The sequence below is a fragment of the Rhincodon typus genome, chromosome 36, assembly GCF_021869965.1.
Source record: "Rhincodon typus isolate 14 chromosome 36, sRhiTyp1.1, whole genome shotgun sequence".
In the NCBI taxonomy this organism is placed as follows: domain Eukaryota; kingdom Metazoa; phylum Chordata; class Chondrichthyes; order Orectolobiformes; family Rhincodontidae; genus Rhincodon; species Rhincodon typus.
In genome coordinates this window covers 16,682,782-16,704,205 of record NC_063367.1, presented here as the reverse complement: position 1 = coordinate 16,704,205, position 21,424 = coordinate 16,682,782, and the positions used below count along the sequence as shown (strand labels likewise).

Here is a 21,424-nt window from a genome sequence, read left to right as displayed (position 1 = left end):
TCCCTGGCGCTGTGAGGCAGCAGTGCTAACCACTGAGCCTCCCTGGCTCTGTGAGGCAGCAGTGCTAACCACTGAGCCACTGTGCTGTCCTTCTGCTGTATCCTGTTGAGCATGTTTCTTATTGTGTCTCCTCCCCAACCTGAAGTGCAGCAGCTTTGCACCTCTTGCTTCTGTGAAGATATAACTGGAACTACTAGACACTAAAAGCAAAGCAGTAGTTTGGGCTTCACATTGCTAAAACCATTAATTCAATGGTAAATTTGTAGCTGCTTTAAGGGAAGCAGGTTTTACTCAAACAGACTAGGGAGAGTGGCAGTGTAATGGTCATGTTATTGGGCTGTACTCTAAGCTAATGCTGTGGTGGAAGGGCTTCAAACCCTACAGCGGCCACTGGTGGAACTTGAACTGATAAATCTGGATTTGCAAGCTAGGAATAATAAGCGTGAAATTATCATTAGGCGTTGCAAAAAGCTGTCTGGTTCACTCATGTCCTTCAGGGAAGGCAATATCTATCCAATCCATAGCAATTTGGTTAATTCTTAACTCTCAAGGGCAGTTAGAGGTGAGTAATAAAAGGACGCCCTTACATGCAATGCTCACATCCAATAAATAAGAGATCCCACCCAGTCCAGAGGTGTGTCTAAATTAAAAGTATCTACACAAGGAGCCCGTACCCAGATGGTGGTAGTGCTAAGTAGCCCCATATAAAACAGTGGATAGACCACAGTTAGAGTACTGCATACCGTTCAGCTCGCAACATTACAGCAAGGGTTAATTGCACTAGTCTAGAGATTTACAATGATTCTGTCAGTATTGGAGAACTTTAGCTGTGGGGAAAACTTGGACAAGGTGGGTATGTTTGCTTTGGCACTAAGGTAGGATTTCAGTGAGGTGTATAAACTTGAGGAACCTGGAGAGAGGTTATAGGAAGGACTTATTTCTGTTAACAATGGGGTCAATAACAAGAATGGATAAAATTAAAGAAATTGTCAGAAGGCATAAGGGGAGCTCAAAAAAATTTGTTTTTCAACCAGAGGGTGGTGGTTTGGAACCTATTACCTGAAAAAAAAAGTAGTAGCAACTAGAAACCTCATCATTTTCAAGAAAAAATTCTTGGAAATACACCTGTAGTGCTGTATCTACAGGGCTACTGACCAAGTACCAGAAAGTTGGATTTGACTGGAAAATTATTTTTCAGCCAGATACGATGGGTCAAACAGGATTATTCTGTGCTGTAAATCTTCTATTTTTTTAAGATTCTGGGATATTGTTGAGATGAGACAAGAAGTTGAAGCTTTTTGCCTTGCACTCAACTGGGACAAGGACACAAAAAACCAGACTGGAAAAAATGGACAGCATGAGGAGAGGGTGCAGATTGGTTGAGCTTGAAGACACAGCAAGAACAGTTAGCTATCAATACAATCTGACCAATCAGAATCTACCTGCCTGGCCCAAGAACAGAGAGTGACAATCAACCCTGTGCTAATGATGGTCCAATCAATCAGCACCCTCTTCTCAGGTTGTACGACATGACTGGAGAAGAGGGTCTCCCTCTTCTCCTGTCCGTTTCTTGCTTCCTAGTCACAACAAGTTCCAGACAAAAGTGTTTGAGTTCTTGTCTTCTTTTAGCCATGTTAACGTTCCCTACAACCAAATGGTGCTTTAATAGTTGATGGCTCTGTTTTCTGGATGGCTGGTTTGTGATGCAGAGTAATGCCAACACTGTGGATTCAATTCCTGTAGTGGCTGAGGTTACAATGAAGGTTCCACTTCTCAACTTTGCCTGAGTTGTGATGACCCTCAGGTTAAACTCACCGCATGCTTCTCTTTCTGTCTAAGGAGACTTCAGCTTTTAGTAACTGGTGTATTTCAGGAAGCAAACTTTTAGAATGAAAATTATGGTAATACCATGTACACTGGCGAATACTTATTAACTAGCACTGATACCAAACCCCATTCAAGTCCTTAATTCAAGCTCCACTGATTCCATACTGAATGTCACCGATATTAACATACAACTTCAATATTTGGAACTAATTCAAGCTAAAGATGAGTTATATATTTGCTTGTGAATTTGAATTGACCAAGCATTAAAGAGATGGCTTCTTACCAGCTGCTCCTCGACTATGAAAGGCAAGATTGTTATACCATCCATCATATCTCTGTGTCTCCCAGTTGATGTTCTGCTGAGCAGCTGAGAGAGAAAAGATATTAAGTAACGAACATGAAAGTGCTTAGATTAATCATTCAAATAAAGCACACGTCATATGAACTGAATAAACATTGACGAGTGAAGCCCTACTTTGAAACACATTCTAATTAATAAGGGAATAGATCTGTGCATGTGCACAAAAAAACTTATAATGTATAAATCATTCAAGAACAATTCAATGTGATGGCTGCACTTTCAAATATTGAATATATTGCAGTACAATTAGTATATGGAGTCGATTGCAGGATTATGTGGAGAGAGCAATGGTACTGAGGGACAAGGTGGAGACTAAGCAGTTAGAGTTAAGCTGTGGCTCAGTTGGGAGTACTCTGGTCCATGAAACATAAGGTCCTGGCTTTAAGTCCCCACCTTATGACTTAAGGTCTTAAAAACCCAGGCAGGTTGGTGAGTAAACAAGAAACTGATTCATTATCACATTGCAAACAAGTTTCATAACTTGAAATAAATTATCGGAAAATGGAGTTAGTCTGTGATGCTGAAACAGAGACAATCCCTGGAAAGATTAAGGATGAGCGATAGATCCTTGTCTGGCCAAAAACATCCATATTCCCATCAAGAGAGAATAAGCATAAGAGCTGGAGGAGTGAGGGAGGCTATTGTGGCAGAGTTGCACTGTCCCTACTTCTGAATTATGGATTCAGGTCCAAACTGCTCTAGAGGCATGTCACAATATGTCTTAACAGGCTGATTAAAAATATCCAAGAGCTAACACAGGTACTTATAGAGTCATATAGAGATCTATAACACAGAAAAAGGCTCTTCGGTCCATCGAGACTGGTCAAAAACAACCACCTAACTATTCTAATCCCATTTTCCACCACTCAGCTCATAGAACCTTTACATATCTTGTGTATACCTCAATACTTAGAGTCATAGAGCTGTACAGCACAGAAACAGACCCGTTGATTCAACTTGTCCACACCGATCAGACATCCCAATCCGACTTAATCCCATTTGCCAGCATTTGGCCCATATCCGTCTAATCCCTTCCTATTCATGTATCCATCCAGATGCCTTTTAAATGTTGTAATTGTACCAGCCTTCACCACTTCCTCTGGCAGCTTGTTCCATACATGCACCTTCTGTGTGAAAAAGTTGCCCCTCAGGTCCCGTTTAAATCTTTCCCCTCTCATCTTAAACCTGTGCCCCTCTAGTTTTGGACTCCCCACACCTGAGAAATATACCTTAGCTATTCATCCTATCCATGCCCCTCATGATTTTATAAACCTCTATAAGATCACCCTTCAGCCTCCGACACTCTAGGGAAAATAACCCCAGCCAATCAACCTTTCCCTATAGCTCAAACCTTCCAAACCTGGCAACATTCTTGTAAATCTTAAATATTATGAGACTTTCTGCCTCTACAACCCTCTAAGGCAGTGAATTCCAAACTGCCACCACCAACCATCAACCATCTTTTCCACTGTATAGCAGTCTATGACTTAAGTCCACAATGGTCAACATTGAAAAAAGCAAGATGACTCACATGTGTGTGGGAGGTGGAAGAGGTCAATCCAGGCAGTGACTAGCATTATCCAGACGTGTATTGGTGTCATTTTCTTCATTTTTAATGGGGCACTGATACCCCAGATGTTTCTCCAAGTCGTTCAGCTGCGACCAGAAAAATTGTCTTATGTACCTTAAAATCCAAAAGTCATCTGATTAGCAAATGCCAAAAACACTTGGGAATTCCTGCACCTACACACAAACCCACTCCCCCAACCTAAATAACCAGCTACACCCAGTATTAGATACCAAACAATGTCAACAGGAATGGATTGCTGATTTAAGGTCAGTTTCCAATGGACCAGGCTCATCTCTCGTCAGTATCAGTAATATTCTCCCTTGCGTTGGACCGAAGGGTCTGTTTCCATGCTGGTATGAATGTATGACTATTATAGATTTGTCAGAAATGAAAAGGCTGCAACCCAAGTTCAAATTACATGGACCGTTGCTACAAAATTCAACTTTTGATGAGAATGGATCAACAAATTAGGCTGGAATTGCACTTTCATATTTGTAAATGAAAATCAGAGGAAAAATATGAAATGCATTTTCAAAAAAAAATTGGGAAATAGATGCTGAAAACTGTTACCCACTGGAATGGGGAGCAATATTGAAGTCACTCTCCTGAATTGGGATTGAAAGGAGCTCTTACTGGATGCATTGTCTCTGTAGTAACATAGAAACACAGAAAATAGGAGTAGTAGGCCATTCAGCCCTTTGACCCTGCTCTGCCATTCAATACAATCATGGTTGATCAGGCAACTCAGTACCCTGTTCCCGCTTTCTCCCCTTACCCTTTGAACCCTTTAGCCCTAAGAACCATATCTGCATCTTTCTTGAAAGTCTTCAATACTTCTGGCCTCAACAGTTTCCTGTGGGAGAGAATTCCACAGGGTCACCACTTTCTGGTTGACAAAATTTCTCCTCATCTTTGTCCTAAAAGGCCTAGCCTTTATCCTTAAGCTATGGCCCCTGATTCTGGCCTCTCCTCTACCCTATTTAATCCTGTTAGAATCCAGAGGTTTCTAAGAGATTCCTCCCCACCCCTCCCAACTCATTCTTCTAAACTGTAATGAACATAGTCCTGACTGATCCAGTTTCTCCCCATACATCAGTCCCATCATCTCTGGAATTAGTCTGGTAAACCTTCTTTGCACTCCTTCCACAGCCAGAATATCTTTCTTTGGATAAGGAGACCGAAACCGCAAACAAAACTCCAGATGTGGCCTCACCAAGGCCTTGTATAATTGCAGCAAGACATCCCTGCTCCTGTACTTGAATCCTCTTGCAATGAAAGCCAACAAACCATTTGCCTTCTTCATCGCCTGCTGTTCCTGAATGCTTACTTTTAGCGGCTGGTGCATGAGGACAGCCAGGTCTTGTTGCACCACCTCCTTTCCCCAATTTATCACCAGTCGAATAATAAAACATGGAACATGGAGTCTCTGTGAAATGTTGGCCCATTAAAGAGATTGCAGTGAAGATAGAACATCACCAGAATCTGACAGAGAATGCTACTGTGTGATAGCTTGAAATGGCTTTAATTTGCAATCCCTCTCTGACCCACACTGTGCTCACATTAGGCACATGGTAAATAGGAGGAGTAGGCCATTTGGCTCCTTGAACCTATTCCACCATTCAAAACAGATCATGGCAAATCTATTTGAAAGCCACATTTTTCCTGGACTATCCCCAAATCCCTTGACCTAGTAAATGGCGGCAGATGACCTGGTGGCAACATCTTTTGAAGATAACTGGAATTCTCCCAACATCATTTAAGAAAGAAATCTGCTGATCTAGTCATAGTCATAGAGTCATACAGCACAGAAACAGACTCTTTGGTCCGACCAGTCCATGCCAAACATAATTCCAAACTAACCTAGTCCCACCTGCCTGCTCCTGGCCCATATCCCTCCAAAACCTTTCCTATTCATGCGCTTATCAAAGCGTCATTTAAACGTTGTGACTGTGCCTGCATCCACCACTACCTCAGGAAATTCATACCACATGCAAAGGACCCTCTGTGTAAAAAATTTCCACCTCATGTATTTCTTAAATCTCTCTCCTCTCACCTTAAAAATATGTCCCCCTAATCTCATTACTCAGCATGGGAGCTTGCTGTGCACAATTTGAGTTTCCCACATCAAAACAATGATTATCCTTTACTTAGGTCAATGGCAGTAATTTATTTTGGGATGTCCTGAAGTCACAAAGGCACTATATAAAAGTAATTTCTACTATCAGGCTAGCAGTAGGTGGCCATGACTGCAATTTTATCACTTTTGTGTCTGTCAACTCTTGGGGTTTCACATGTTGTAATTGAGTAATGACGCCTAACTGAAACAAGTGCAGAGAATGCTGGAGACACTGGCAGCCCAGTGAAGAGAGAAATAGAGTTAAGATTTGGAGTCTAGTATGACTCTTCCTGCTGAGTTTCTCCAGCATTATGTGGTTGTTTCAGATTTCCAGCATCCACTGTAGTTTGCTTTGAACTTAGGTCTGGCTGTTATCCAGCTACCTCTTTGCAGAAGTGATCAACAGGTGCGTTCCAGTGGAGTTTGTTTAGTTGAGAATGTGTCTCCATGGGTCAGGGGGAATAGAATTCTCATGGGCCCACAGAGTTCAGACAGCAGGAAGCTCTGAAGATTTATTCAGCAAAGGCTAGGGACTGGATTGCAAGAACAGCGAACTAGCATAAACTCAGTGGACCAAATGGCATCCTTCTGTGGCTTTGGAAATGTTTCCAATGATCAGCCTCAGCAAATCTAATAGCCTAGTCCCTGTGATCACTGAGGATTACACACAGATTGGAGCAAGCCAGTGAATGCCAAAGCAATAAAATTTCCAACAGAAAGTGAAAGACTTGACTCTGCACGCACAGTCTCTTTTAAAAAGGCAATTTAAAAAAAAAAATTTGCTAGATGATTACAGTTGCTGCTTTAAACTCAATTGAGTGATTCAAGAAAATGTCCTATATATTACATTAGTCTCTCAGATTGTACAATTGTTATTCTGTGACAACCAAGATCCAATGGCTCATACATAGAGAAAAATGTATATTTCACATAGTATAGTTGACATGCCACTTGTTTAACTCTTTCACTATTTTTCACCAGTTTATATCATTATTGTACAATAGAATACATTACATAATGTTATAAATAATGCATACATCCATTTGGGCACTATAGTGGCTCAGTGGTTAGCACTGCTGCCTCACTGTGCCAGGGTTTGATTCTACCCTTCAGAGACTGTCTGTGTGGAGTTTGCACATTCTCCCCGTGTTTGTGGGGTTTCCTCTGGGTGCTCTGGTTTCCTCCCACAGTCCGAAGATGTGCATGTTAGGTGGATTGGCCATGCTAAATTGCCCATAGTGTCCAAGATGTGCAGGCTAGGTGGGTTAGCAATGGGGAATGCAGGGATAGGGTGGGATACTCTTAGGTGCAGACTCAATGGGCTGAATGGCCTCTTTCTGCACTGATTCTAATATGTTGAACTATTTTGTCCTTTGCTTATATTTATTGCACTATATATTATTAATACATACTATTATACAATATTAAAAACCGAAAGGACTGCAGATGCTGGAAATCACATATGAAACAGAAATTGCTGGAAAAGCTCAGCAGGTCTGGCAGCATCTGAGGAGAGAAATCACAGTTAACGTTTCGGGTCCAGTAGCCCTTCTTCGTTACTTATGCTCCGTGCCTTCAATCAACTTCTTTGTTAAATGGTATCAAGGCAGTCAGTCAGTTACAAAAACAAGTTGCTGGAAAAGCTCAGCAGATCTGGCAGCATCTGTGGAGGAAAAGCAGAGTTAAATTTTCGGGTCGAGTTACCCTTCCTCAGAACTCGTTCTCTCCACTGCCAGACCTGCTGAGCTTATCCAGCAATTATACAATATTTATTAATTATATAAAAACAATGTTGTGCGCATATATTCAATTATTTAACTCAAACATTACACAGTCATAGGATTATTTATAACATTATGTATTATGTAAGGATGTTATGCACACATATTCAACTGTTTCGCCCATTGTTTAAGCAATACATATTTATGGTATATCACATTAGATGAGATATATATGTGATGAGTATTTTCTGTCTGTATATTGAACAATTTCACCTGTTAATCTACCGAGGAACACTGCAAAGGGGCGAGTCAGGGGCAACAGGAGCGGCCGCGGCGAGAAGAGCGCTCCTGGCGGTGAGGGAGAGCGCGGGAGGGGTCTCGACCCGGACTTCATCCTGCACACGGGGCTGTTGGGTGGGGGGTTGGATATCTGAAACCGTAGCTCCGGCACAGAATGACAGGGAGATTAAAAACTAAACAGAATTAATTGAGAATCAGAAGAAAACAAATTAACTTCGTGATCTTTGAGTCAACAATTAATTGAGTTCTGAGGAAGGGTCACTGGACCCGAAACGTTAACTGATTTTTCTCCGCAGATGCTGGCAGACCTGCTGAGCTTTTCCAGCAATTTCTGTTTCTGAATATTGAGTTCTTGACCTGTTTCTCCCTCCACAGATTCTGCAAGTCCTGCTGAGTTTCTCCAGTTATTTCTGTTTCTGTTTCGTTTCAACTATTATCAGGTTCAGTTTGAGTAATTTAGATTCGAGAGAGTCTTAATCTGCTTCAGAGACGGTGCTGAGTTTGTTCAACACTTCCTATGTGTTTTTTTTTGTCTACATGTTCACCAACCGCTGGTCGCACGGCCCGTCTTGGAAAATTTGCCTTTTTAATGTTTTAAACGCAGGGAGTCCGGTCAATTTTGACTATTCCTCCTTGCCGTGCTCACTAGGCTGCACGCTGTGTTTGCAATGATTGGATCGTCAGGATTACAATGCACTGTGAGGCTGATGACAGGCACTGATTTCAGACGGGAATTTTTGACCCCCAAACCTCTCCCGGGGTCTCCTGAAAACTTCAACTCTGCTTTCTCTCTCCACAGATGTTGCCAGACTTGCTGAGTTCTTTTTCCTGGCTATTTCTGTACTTGTTCCCTCTCGGAGTATACTGTCTGATTTATCTGCATCTGAGCGAAAGCGAATAAACGGATGGATCGTACTGTGCGCTCATCAGCGAAAACAGGGATTTCCTCTGGTCCCTCCCTGCTCCATTCTCCAACCATTGCCCCGGAATAGCTCCCTCTGACTGGGCTTATCAACGAACTAACACCAGACAGTCAAAACAACAATATACATTCATATAGAGTCATATAGCAGGGAAACACCCTTCGTCCAAATCAAATTTCCCAAACTAAACTCGTCCCATTTGCCTGCGCTCGGTCCATATCCCCCTAAAACTTCTCTAATTCATGTACCTGTCCAAATGTCTTACAAATGTTGGGGAAGGATTTAAAAGAGACCTGAGGGGCAACTTTTTCACACAGTGGGTGCTTCCTATGTGGAATGAACTGCCAGAAAATGTGATGGATGTATAACCACTCCAAAGCTGTGCACAGAGACATAATTTCAGAACGGTTTTTTTTCTTTGAAAACAAAAATTTAATGGGATGTGCAAAGTCATGCTTGTTTGTGGCCCAATCCTAATTGGATGAATTGGCTTTCATTTTCACAGTTAAATCTTCTGAAGTCCCACAGGGAGGCCATTCTGTTACAGAATAGTGGATACGGCAACAGATAGCATTCTTCTGAAACCAACTTTTACATTTCAAATTTACTGAATTTAATTTAAATATAAACGCCGACAGCGGGTTTTGAACTCGGGTGCCTCAGAAGACTGTATCGATTTTCCCCTAACCGACCTGTTTAGAGCTGCTCTAAAACACGGATGGAGCAGGTGAGATTTGAACCCAGACCTCCTGGCATAGAGCTATATTGTCACTGCGCCATGGGCGCTCCCTACCGGCTTATCATTGGCTTGGACTATGAGCATCTTCAGTTTTAAGTAACCAACAGCCCTGTGATTCCACAATGCTTTCAAACATGCACTTTACTACCCAACTTCAACACAATGGACTGCTCTCACAGTGATAGAACGGGTGTCTGTAGGGCCCAATGGCCTCTTTCCGCACCGTAACGATTCTGGGATTCCGTGCGTCCACTGGGCTAGCAGCGATGCGAGGAAAAGTTAGGAAAGAGCCGAATCACAACTGGATGAGCGAACTCCAGCCTTTCCGAATGAGATTCCTCCTCTCACCCATCAGTGGGGTCACTTCCCCCGCGTCACAAAGTGCTGTTGTCTGCGAGGCACGGGGAGAGATTTGAAAAGCAGAAATGAGCTGGCTAACTAAGAAAGCCGAGAGAGAGAGATCTGACATGTAGAAATGAGCTAAGAGAGTTAAGAATAAAAGATCAGAGAGATTTGAAGCGTAGAAATGAACTGGCTGACTAAGACAGTCAAGAATGAAAGAGATAAGAGATTTGAAAAGTAGAAATGAACTGTCTAAGAAAGCCAAGAATGAACAAGAGAGAGAGCTAGAGATAACACAGTGTGGAAAGCTGACGTTTCAGGTCGGAACCCTTTAACTTTCCTGCTCCTCTGATGCTGCCTGACCTGCTGTGTTCCTCCAGCTACACACTGTGTTATCTCTGACTCCAGCATCGGCAGTTCTTACCATCTCTGAGAGAGAGAGAGAGAACTATTCGTACGTGATAGGTTGTGCCATGATGCTGAGCTGAGGTTTGGAACTGCCGTCAGCCTGATCATCCGCAAAAACAATTTCTTCCCTGAGAAAATCTTGTAGACAAAGAAGGTTTTGACTGAGAGGGATTGGGGGTGGGGGGCGTGGTGGGTAGGATGGGAAGAGATCTCAGCTTACAGCCTCCCCGAACCCAACCACAATTGACTGGGCATTGAAGAAAACAATGAGGCTCACCTGCAGAGTGTGGATGGTCCGCGGCGCTAAAATTTATCACCGACCTCTGCCGTGGCCAGTTCACCGGAGACAAGCCAGAAGGGGGTGGGGGAGAGAGAAGGCCCTCTTGGGGACTGTGCAGTGCAGGTTAGGCAGGGCTCAGTGTTACGTAGAGGGTGGGGTGGGGAAGGGGAGGGGAGAGGAGAGGAATTTGCATTGATATCAGGAAGGAAGAGATGTTTCAGGGGCCGGCAGAAAGAAAAAATTCCCTTTTTTTTGTGTTACACCTGACGCAAACAGCTGGATCACAGCCCAAATGAGATTAACAAGAAGAGCTGCGCGTATAAATAGGATGGGACTGAGGACAGACACAAGAGCCACTCGTAATATTCCGTGTGAAGGAACAATTGGTTCGAGATTTCCATCTCAGGGTAAGAAAGAGACTATCTGTTCTCCCTCCCAATTTTTACCAACTTTGTGAAACCGTTAGAGAGTTTATTTCACACAACATAGAGAAATTTGACTCTTGTAAATCTGAAAGAAAAAAGAATTTGGATAGGTTTATAAATGCCAAGGGAGCCCTAATAACAGTTAATTTTCGAATCTAATTCAGAAGCAAAAAAAAAGTCTTGTAAATACTGGCAATCTGAATTTGGCAGACACATATACACAGAAAGTGCTGGAGAAACTCAGGTTTCTTGGCAGCATCTCTCTATAGATAAAGAGTGTTCCCTGTTCCAAGACTGTGCTCACTTGGCGAACTCAAGTTGTGACTTCTGAGCAGACGCGCCTTCTTGAGAAGAAAAAGCGAAAAACAAAACCACGGGAAATTCCTCAGGCGGACGGGGATAAGCGAATACATTGCGTTTGGGCATTCGCGGGGCTCTGGGGTTGAGGGGGTAAGGGGCAAGGAGTGTAGAATCAAGTGGATAGATCTTGCAGAGGGCTAGCACGGGGCGCGATGGCCCGAACGCCCCCTTTCTGCGCAGTCAGTCTGTAATCATTCGATATTCCTTTATGGTTTTTTAAGGGAAACCGACTGGGACCTGAATTTAGATGTGTTTAACCGAATGTGCAATTTATTCTGTTTTGTGCTAAAAGTGAGTACAAAGGGTTTGTATCTTCCTCTTAGCTAATTACCCAGTAACTAATTTTCTTTTCCTCTTTCTCGCTCTGCAGTTGACACACTATCTATCGCCAACTATGTCTCTTTTTAACGGAATTAGACCATTTTACCCCCACGACAGAACCTCGTTCATTTTCGCCATCACTTTACTCGTGGTTATCCTGGTGTTCCTGGTCTTTACCCTAACACTGTTCATTATCCTACCGGGAATCAGAGGGAAAGGGGTAAGTGATGGACAGGGGAGTGGGAATCCCCTTTGTTTTTCCATCTCTACTGAACCAGGACTCGCCCCCATTACCCACTGCAGTTGATCAGTTTCGATCTCAAAAGCGACACTTCAATCGCCAGAGCCCCTCGTTGCAACCCTTCTTCCCAGCCGATGTTTAACAGAGAGGAAGAGAGGGTGTGGGGATGCGGGAAATGGGGGTTGCGCGCTGAAATTCGTTATGCCGATGTTCCGCTTCAAAGTTATAATTTTCACTGCAGAGTGTCAATTTCAAGTCTGTTCGTTCCTGCATGTTAACGTTGACAAATTCACGAAGTTTGGTGGCGGTTTTAACATTGAGTCTCGTGAAACATCGCAATATGAAATTAATGAATGAAATATTTTTTTCGTTTGTTTAAAACGTTGCGTGTTTGATTTATATTTTCAGAGAGTTTATTCGTTCTGCAGAATTATTTTAAGCCTCTTTGTTGGAGTTATTATTGTAGGTATGTGCAATTTACCATTTCTTTTAAAAAACAATATATAATATTACGCCTGCAAATTTCACGACCGAGACATAATAGGTTCTGCTTTCTAACGAGTCTGCTAAGATTTAGCTTAATCTGTAACCAAAATAAAGCAGAAATTGCTGGAGAAACTCAGCAGAGCTGGCAGTATCTGTGGGGAGAGAAAGCGGAATTAGCGTCTCAGTAACTGTTCATTAGACTGATCCAGCTTGGAAAAAGGGGTATTTTTGGGGTAGTGGGAGAGATGAGAGATCGGCGGAGACAGAGCCCAGAGAGACAGGGAGAGAGAGACATATGAAAGGGTTGGGCAGACAAAAGAATTGGTGATTGTAAACCAGATAACAACCTTAATCTGCATCCTGTCCTAAAGGGAGAGTGCGAGATAACAAGGTGTAGAGCTGGATGAACAAGCAGCATCATAGGAGCCTAGACCCTTCATCCCCCTCTCACCCTATTTATTTCAGAACCCCCTTCCCCTCCCCCATTTCTGATGAAGGGTCCAGGCCCAAAACGTCAGCCTTCCTGTTCCTATAATGCTGCTTGGCCTGCTGCGTTCATCCAGCTGTACACCTTGTTTAGGGTCTAGACCCTTCTTCAGAAATGGAGGAGGGGAAGGGGATTCTGAAATATATAGAGAGACAGAGGGAAGCGGATGGAAGATGGATAAAGGAGCAGGTAGGTGGAGAGGAGACAGACAGGTCAAAGAGGCGGGGATAGAGCCAGTAAAGGTGAGTGTAGGTGGGGAGTTAGGGTGGGGGTTGGTCAGTCAAGGGAGGACGGACAGGTCAAGGGGGCGGGATGAGGCTGGTAGGTAGGAGATGGGGTGGGGCTTGAGGTGGGAGGAGGGGATAGGTGGGAGGAAGGACAGATTAGGGAGGCGGGGACAAGCTGGGCTGGTTTTGGGATGTGGTTGGGGGAGGGGAGATTTTGAAGCTTGTGAAAGTGCTCCTGGTTGCTTCCCCACAGCTCAGGAGTGAGGATGTAATCATTCTATGATCTATGAAATACACAGATAACATATGTGGGCCAGCCTGGGTTTTGGAAGGTGCTCTGATCCAATGGCTTTCAGGCTCAATGCACATGGAATGCAAATAATGTGGTGTGTAACTTTTTGAGCTGGGTTTTATTGTCTCTTTTCTTGACCAGAAAAGGTGTCTGCCTGAAATCTGCATTGCTGAAGTTTGGAATATGCAGGATACCTAAAGAGATCCCTCTCAATAATCAGTATCACATGACAACCTGGTAAATCACAACTCCCACAGAAATAGGGAGTCAACACCTTTTCATTAGAATGCCAGACCTATTGCATTAACTGTGTTTTTCTACTACTGTTACTTCCTGACCCTCTAGGTTTCTCCATCATTTTCTGTTTTCATTTCTTATTATAGAAAGTTTCACGTTTTCAGTAATGGGGAATCAAGTCAGTCCCACAAGAAGGCAAAAGCCAATTATATTTGCTCAGGACACATTGGAAAGTGTAACTTCTCATTTTAAAGTCTCATGTTACCCACATTATTTTCTCAATCCTTAAACGGGAGAGCTGTGTTAATTCCCGACGCAAAGTGCAAGATTTATAATCATATGGATGAATTCTGGATATTATTTACCAAAGGTGGGGTTTAGCTCAGTGTGGCTTCTAAAACACAATGACTTTTTAATAACCAATTAGGGAAATCAGACCCTCGGCCATGATAATAACGGAGTTAATGGACTCATTATTTATTCTGCAGTGGTGAACTTTACTGGTGACTGGGAAGTTGGATTTGCCAGGGTGACCACAATTTACAAGGCTTTCAGTAACGAGACAATCACTGCAAAAGTAGGGCTCCATATTGGACTGGCAGGAATTAATGTGACTCTGAGAGGTAAGGCATTTCTGTGTGATAATAAATTTTTAATATGTAACTTATTTCCCTAATCAACCTGTTTCAGAGATGTCATTACACACCTGCGGAGCAGGTGGGACTTGAACCCAAGCCTCCTAGTTCAGGTTGGGGACACTACCTCTGCTTCACAAGTATCTCTTGTGGCAATAATTGTCTTTGAGTTGTTATCGATTTATAAACAATTGTTCAACAGATAGAGATCGGCAATTGGCGTTAGGTGTTTCATCACAAAAGAGCAGGAACAGTGTTACTACTTAGCTAAATGCACCAATAGTTTGCTAGTGAACAGGAACTTACTTGAGAACCACAGAAAGTGCACACTCAACCCAACAATCTGTGTCAGATCTCTGCCAAAGCAATTTAGCTTGTCTGCCTTCGAGGATTAAACAAACTTGGTTGTTACTGTAAACCAGTGGATAAGAATCAATTGATAGTCCAAAATGACATATATAGGGACACATTTAAATAAAACAAAAATAACATTGAGAAAATAATACATTGATTTAGGATTCCATCATTCATCATTCATTGACAAGGATGTGGGGTAACACTGTATTTGTGAAAATTTCTTCTGGTACCAATCTTAATACCCCATCCAATTTGGTAGAATCTTGTAGTGGCAAATGCTCTGTGAAAGGATGTGCTTATAATTTCACTGCCATACACAGGAACTCGCCCTTAATATACTTACAATGTTGTTAGCCCACAATCTGCTAGCTTAAGTAGATGCAAAAAAGAATAGGTGATTCAACACAGATGCACTTGCTAATGGTTGGTCATAGTACTCTTAAGTTCAAATGTTTTGATTTTCATCAAGTGCAAAGTGTTATTCTGAGGATTTATTTATCGTTTTTGCTAACTGCAAAGTGAATTAACATGTGGTGATGCTTCACGCTATGTGCTGACAGGAATCCCTGAGAACCAGCTGAATGAAACCATAGACTACAACGAGAACTTTCTGTGGAGATTTACACTGAATTACGATGAGCAATATAACAATGGGCTTAATCGAGGGCTTCCACATCCAATTTTATATGTTGCTGAGAAGTTTCAGAGCAAGAGCCCCTGCCTTATTCATGACCAGTACAGGTTCTCTGGACATTATGCAACAGCCATGATGTGGTAAGCAAAACACATCCATGCTTTTTTATTTGTATTTCTGATGTATTTTGAAGATGAAGGGGTTCACTTCATTCCAAGATCAAGCAGGCAGAGTTTAGACTCAGAATCCAGGATAGTAGCGATTGCAAAGCGAAACAAACAGAACAGTTCTGAATTGAATATGGAGCTAAATTCCTAACCATGGTACGAATTCCAATTCAACCCGAACAAAAAGTGAAGTTGAATCTGTACATCGAGCGATTTATTAATTAGCAGCAGAGAATGCCCAAGCGGGAAGGCATATTGGTGAAAGTTTTTAATGACTGTGTTCGCTAGCTAATGGAAGCCATCGCCACTCTCCAGTCTACCCCAAAATACATCGTACCTGTTTTCACCCTAAACAGTGACTTCAGCTGTGCGAGGGAGAGTTAATAAATGTGGAATGCGGAGACACAATTACACATGTTTCTGGCAATTCCATGAATTATTGGGGCCAGTGGAGGAATGGAGCATAGTTGACTTTTTTTAACCCAAGGAGGGCCTTTGTCCAATGTCCAAGCATTGACACTCCTCCCAACAGGGCACAGAGGCTGGCTCGTGGGGAACTACTTTTAATCATCCTGTAGACGTATGTTACCACCCAACTCTGGATCAGGTGGGATTTGAACTCACACCTTCTGGCCCAGAGGTAGGGACACTACTTTTGCATCACAAGACACATAGAGGAAGTTTATATTGTATCCAGTAGGACTCAAACCAGCACAGAGGGACACAATGAGCTGCTTTGTCCAGCAGCTTAAGCATGCAGCTACTTTGCAGGGTATGCCTTGCCTTGTGAAAGACCAACAGCATTGGGAGTCCCTTAGTTAGGCACTTAAAGGGCTCAAATGGGTGAAGAGCAAGCAGACTGCCTAACATCTCTCCTACAGCTGTTCGAAATGTAGGAAACGCACATGCTCCGACAGATGGATTGAGGCATTTTCAAGCCAACAAGGTAAAATTGAACTTGCAGTTTCTACACTGACAGTATGACTGATAGCTGTGACCACAGCCCTGTAACATGATATAGAGCAGTGTAAAAAAAATCTGGAGAAAGGGAACATGAACATTAAGCTCTAAAGCAAGACTATGAATGAAAGTTTGATATTAAACAAAAGTCTGAGAGGTATGTGATATCAGTTTTGGAAAGAAGAAAGGACATAATTATAGAGGATGTATAAAGGCATTTGGCTCTCCTCCAAGACGAAGGAAAATGAAAACATTGATAATTCAAACAAAACTCTAGGGCTGAATATATTGGAGCAAAAATGGTGAAGGAGCCTCAAGAATTAACCTTTTAAGAGACTGAATAGCAAGAGATTATTACCACTGGCCAAAGGAGGTCATGAATGTAAATATAAAGGACAGGTTTGAAGGTGCTTTCTCCACACAAAGGGTTATTAAACTATGGAATGCACAAATGCAAGGAGTCAATGAAGCTGAATCAATTGCAGTGTTTAAGTGGGAGTTGTTTAAATCATTGAATATAATGTATTAATCAGTACAAGGGGAGAAAACACGGTAAAATGAGATAGAATGGTATTTGGAGCTGGAACCAACACTGCTAGCATGAACAATATTACATTCCCCTGTGTTACAACTTCTACTTTCCAAGTTCCTAAATGAGATCTCAACTTTTAAGAAAAAAAAATACAGCTTTATCCATTTACCTACTTATGCTAAATTGACAAGCGTTCAACCAAGTGACTCCTTATTGTCAAGAGTCAATGAACATGAGCTGGAAAAGCACAGCAGGTCAGACAGCATCCGAGGAGCAGGGAAATCAATGTTTCAGGCTGAAATCCTTCGTAAGGACTGGGGAGGGGGAGGAAAGTCCAGAAATAAATAGGAGGAAGGGAATAGGGCTGGGGGGAGTGTAGGTGAGATAGAGATAGGCGAATGCAGGTAGAGGGTTATTGTGGTTGGTCAGTGGAAAGGGTGGAGCAGATAAGTGAGTCAGCCAATGGACAGGTTGGAGGAGGAGAGATTTTGAAGCTGGTGAAGTCAATATTCAGGTCATTGAGCTGTAAGCTCCCAAGGCAAAATATGAGGTGTTGTGTTCCTTCAGTTTACATTTGGTCTCACTCTGACAGTGGAGGATGCAAAGGGTGGGCATGTCACCAGGGGAGTGGGAGGGTGAGTTAAAGTGAATGGCAACTGGAAGGTCAGTTTTGTTGGTACGTGTAGAGCGCTGGTGCTCCACAAACCAATCCCCAAGTCTACGTATAAAGATATAAAGGAGACCACATCAGGAGCAACAGATACAGTAGGTGAAATTAGATGAAGTGCAGGTGAATGTCTGCCGAATTTGGAAGGATTGCTTGGGGCCTCGGACGGAGTTGAGAGGGGAGGTGTAGGGGCAGGTGTAGCACCTCCTGCAGTTGCAAGGAAAGGTACGGGCTATGGTCGAGGGGTTGGTGGGGAGTGTGGAGCTGATGAGGGAGTCCTGGAGTGAACGGTCCCTGAGGAAAGTGGATAGGGGTGAGGAGGGAAATATCTTTTTGGTGGTGGGATCTGATTGTACGTGGCAGAAATGTTGAAGGATGGTGTGTTGTATTCAGAGGTTGGTGGGGTGGCATGTGAGGGCCAAGGGGTCTCTATCCTTACTGTTGTTGGGGGGAGAGGGAAGAAGTGCAGGAAATGGGGGAGAGGTGGTTGAGGGCATCCTTAATAACAGAGCAGGGGAAACTACGGTCTCTAAAGTTCCCAGACCTGACTTGTTATTATTCCAATCCACTCAGAGAAATGCAGGTCTAATTTAACCTAAATTGTGATGCTTTGGTGACTTGGGAAATTCAACATTGATGTTGAAAATTGGCATCATGCAATGTTTCATTGTGAAAAATCAATTAGCTCAATTATCCTGCACCTACCTGTGCAGAGTGGACAACGTGCTCAGTTGAAGCATCTAAAAGAAGTACCTAAGCAGTGTAAAAACTGGTTTCAAGATAAGATATAGATCAGGTCAGAAGGGAGATCCAGATGCTAGTACAGTTGATTGTTAATTGACTAGATTCCTATCATATTGAGCAAAGGAAAGTCACATTAGCGGAATAAATGTTTAGAAGTGCCAAAGATCTCTACATTGACCTAATGTTCTGTTTTTGATCTTTTTGGATTAGGGTGGCATTTTGTGCCTGGATCGTCACTAATATTCTCTTCTCCATGTCAACTATTGTGTACGGAGGCTACATGGCATTGGTCACATCTGCATTCATGATTTTCGGAGTCATCTCATTTGCGACTGTACAGAATGTATCTCCATGCATCATTCAGTTTGGTCCGGCAACACTGAAGACTAATTTCAGTGGTTCCTTCTGGCTGACATTAGCAACTGGTAAGCATAGCAAATCTGTGTTTCAGCATACAGGAGACATACTGATCTAAAGAAACAGACACTTGCAGTAGTATCAGGATAATTTTTCTTCTGTTGATTTTCCTAGCGTTGAGGCTGCCCAGAAAATACCACAAGCAATGTCTCCAAGTTATTTTATCTTCTGAAATTATTCGATGCAAAATCAGGGGGTCTTCACTTATAAATTACTGAGGGACCAGCAAGAAATCAATATCGGCGAATATAGTAAAATATTTGATGCTTAGTAGACCATGTAGAGGAAATTATTAAGTTTACATTATGTCTTGTTAACCTTTAAGGTATATTTATTAGTTGCATTTAGTGGAACAAATACAGGAAATATTTGAAGTTAAGGATAGATAGTACAACTGTTGAAATCTATTTTCTTACACTTTGACACCTCTGGACTGGCATCCAGAGTTGTTTTGAACATAGCTTCAAGTTGACATCTCCACTAAATAAAAATCAAAAAAACTACAGATACTGTAAATGAGAAACAAAAGCAGAAACTGCTGGAAAAGCTCAGCAGGTCTGGTAGCTCTGTGAAGAGAAAGCAGAGTTAATATTTCAGGACTGGTAACATTCCTTAGAATCTCTACTCCCTGCATAGAAGATGTATTCAGCCCATAAAATTATTAAATTCATTAATTCATAACCTGACACTAGAAAGCAAGAAGAATAAAGGTAGCCAATTTTCTTTCCTTGCAAAAAGCCAAAAGGTGCATTGACGTTCTTCAACCATTGGAATCAACCACCCTTCCATGGTCTGGGTGGAATTGTGCTTCAAGTTCCACACAATGTGGTTAACTCTCAATGCCCTTTGGGTCATAGAAACTCATTCAGTTCTTTCATATTGGTGGCATAAGCTTGGCTTTCACTTTGCTGAAATATCAGCCTGTGGCCAGGGTATTGAATGAACTGTTGAATATGCTTTCGAATGATCGAAAAATCCAAACAACAATTACAAAATGAGTAGAGTCAGATCGACCAAAGTTGGAACCGTAATCACCCCAAGACAATTTTATTCTCTACTTTTGGGCACTATGTATTCCAACTTCCTATCACAGAAAAATAGCAACACACCCACCCAGTCCCTCATGCTTAATCAACTCTTTGACAGTTTCTCCTCCCTGCTTTTTGCCTATAGCCCTGCAAATATTTCATTTTTCAAGTATTTATCCAACTCATTTTTGAATGTTATTATTGAATCTGCTTTCACAGCTCGTTTTGGTCAGCGCATTCCAGATTGCAACAGCTCGCTGTGCAAAGAGAAAGAAAATGCTTAGTCAAGTTGCCCTTATTCCCCTGGCAACCCCTTGAGACCTGTCTATGCATGTTTTCCCTGACTGTGAAGGAGGACCAGCCTACTGCCCCTTTGAGACATCTGAAACTGACTCCGTTCAATTTCCCTCAATTTTGGGAATGGATGAACCCTGGCACTTTCTATACTAAGTGGCTAAAGATTGAGAACTTGGGTTATTGCGTTGATAGAGCTAGGTGACGATGGTGCCCTAAACTTGCTGTGCTATAGTGCGCCAAGCTTTATACTGAGCCTTGGGATTCTTTGAACTTAGGCTTTAATATTGACAGAAGGGACAAAGGGAGGTCAGTATAGGAGAAAATGGAGGCAAGGCTCAGAGTGTGGAGGCCCTGCAGACTTTCCGCTCTGACCCTCAGCCACCTTGACTGTCTGTCTGATAGGCAAGTGGAGATGTTGGCTAGGACGCCCATGTAGACATTGGCTGGAAATCGTTTAATTGAATGGCACCATGGCAGATTAGAGCTCAGAGTTAGAATTTCAAAGTTTATACCCCTTGCATGCACCATTAATATTGGGTCATTGAAATTCCCAATTCCCACAAAAAGCAGATTGGGAACGTGCACCAAATAACAGACCTCTTTCTTCTTTAATCTAGCATTGCTGTGCTTCATTCTTGGAGTAATTGTAATCGTTATGGATCACTGTATCCCAGAGAAACTGAGAACATTCTTCATGCTAAATGGAGAGGAGGACGATGACAATGAAATGAACAATGGATTAATTAACCACACTTTTACTGATGAATATGGAAATGCTCTACATTTAAAGGTAGGTTTAAACTAGAGCTCACAGTTCTATCAATGTCTTCTTTCTGAATCAGAAATACCAATCTTGGAAAACCATTCACTCCCTCATAATGACTTTTCAAGTAATGCTGTGAAGTCCATTCTATTTAAAGTTGGGATACTCTCCTTAATTAAGAATGGATATAATATTATTATAGAGGGATTATTGTTCCATAAAAATTGTAAAGTACCTGAAAGAGATCACTGATAGTAGGAACTGCAGATGCTGGAGAATCCGAGACAACAAGGTGCAGGGCTGGATGAACACAGCAGGCCAAGCAGCATCATAGGAGCAGAGAGGCTGACGTTTCGGGCCTAGACCCTTCATCAGAAAAGGGGGAGGGGAAGGGGGTTCTGAAATAAATAGGGAGAGAGTGGGAGGCGGATAGAAGAGGGATAGAGGAGAGGATAGGTGGAGAGGAAACAAACAGGTCGAAGAGGCGGGGATGGAGCCAGGAAAGGTGAGTGTAGGTAGGGAGTTAGGAAGGGGATAGGTCAGTCCAGGGAGGACGGACA

General features: G+C 42.5%; 2 protein-coding genes across 3 annotated transcripts in view; one reads left to right on the top strand and one right to left on the bottom strand.

Annotated features, from left to right (window-relative positions):
• LOC109929142 (dual oxidase 2-like) overlaps positions 1-10,730 on the bottom strand; it is a 702,670-nt gene extending 691,940 nt beyond the window's left edge. Inside the window, exons 1-3 of one of the 2 annotated variants that reach the window (XM_048617209.1) lie at positions 10,585-10,730; positions 3,720-3,872; positions 2,111-2,194 (exon numbers count right to left, since the gene is read on the bottom strand). In XM_048617209.1, coding sequence (XP_048473166.1) covers positions 2,111-2,194; positions 3,720-3,798 — 163 coding nt within the window. In that variant the 5' untranslated portion in view covers positions 3,799-3,872; positions 10,585-10,730. Of the gene's footprint in view, positions 1-2,110; positions 2,195-3,719; positions 3,873-9,780; positions 9,880-10,584 lie in introns of those variants that run through there. The other variant, XM_048617211.1, reaches the window with a different exon arrangement.
• Positions 10,731-10,848: 118 nt separating this feature from the next.
• Positions 10,849-21,424, top strand: part of LOC109929143 (dual oxidase maturation factor 1-like) — a 15,076-nt gene continuing 4,500 nt past the window's right edge. The window contains exons 1-7 of the mRNA XM_048617223.1: positions 10,849-10,994; positions 11,743-11,913; positions 12,343-12,400; positions 14,152-14,286; positions 15,216-15,429; positions 18,570-18,784; positions 20,719-20,891. Coding sequence (XP_048473180.1) covers positions 11,767-11,913; positions 12,343-12,400; positions 14,152-14,286; positions 15,216-15,429; positions 18,570-18,784; positions 20,719-20,891 — 942 coding nt within the window. The 5' untranslated portion in view covers positions 10,849-10,994; positions 11,743-11,766. The remainder of the gene's footprint in view (positions 10,995-11,742; positions 11,914-12,342; positions 12,401-14,151; positions 14,287-15,215; positions 15,430-18,569; positions 18,785-20,718; positions 20,892-21,424) is intronic.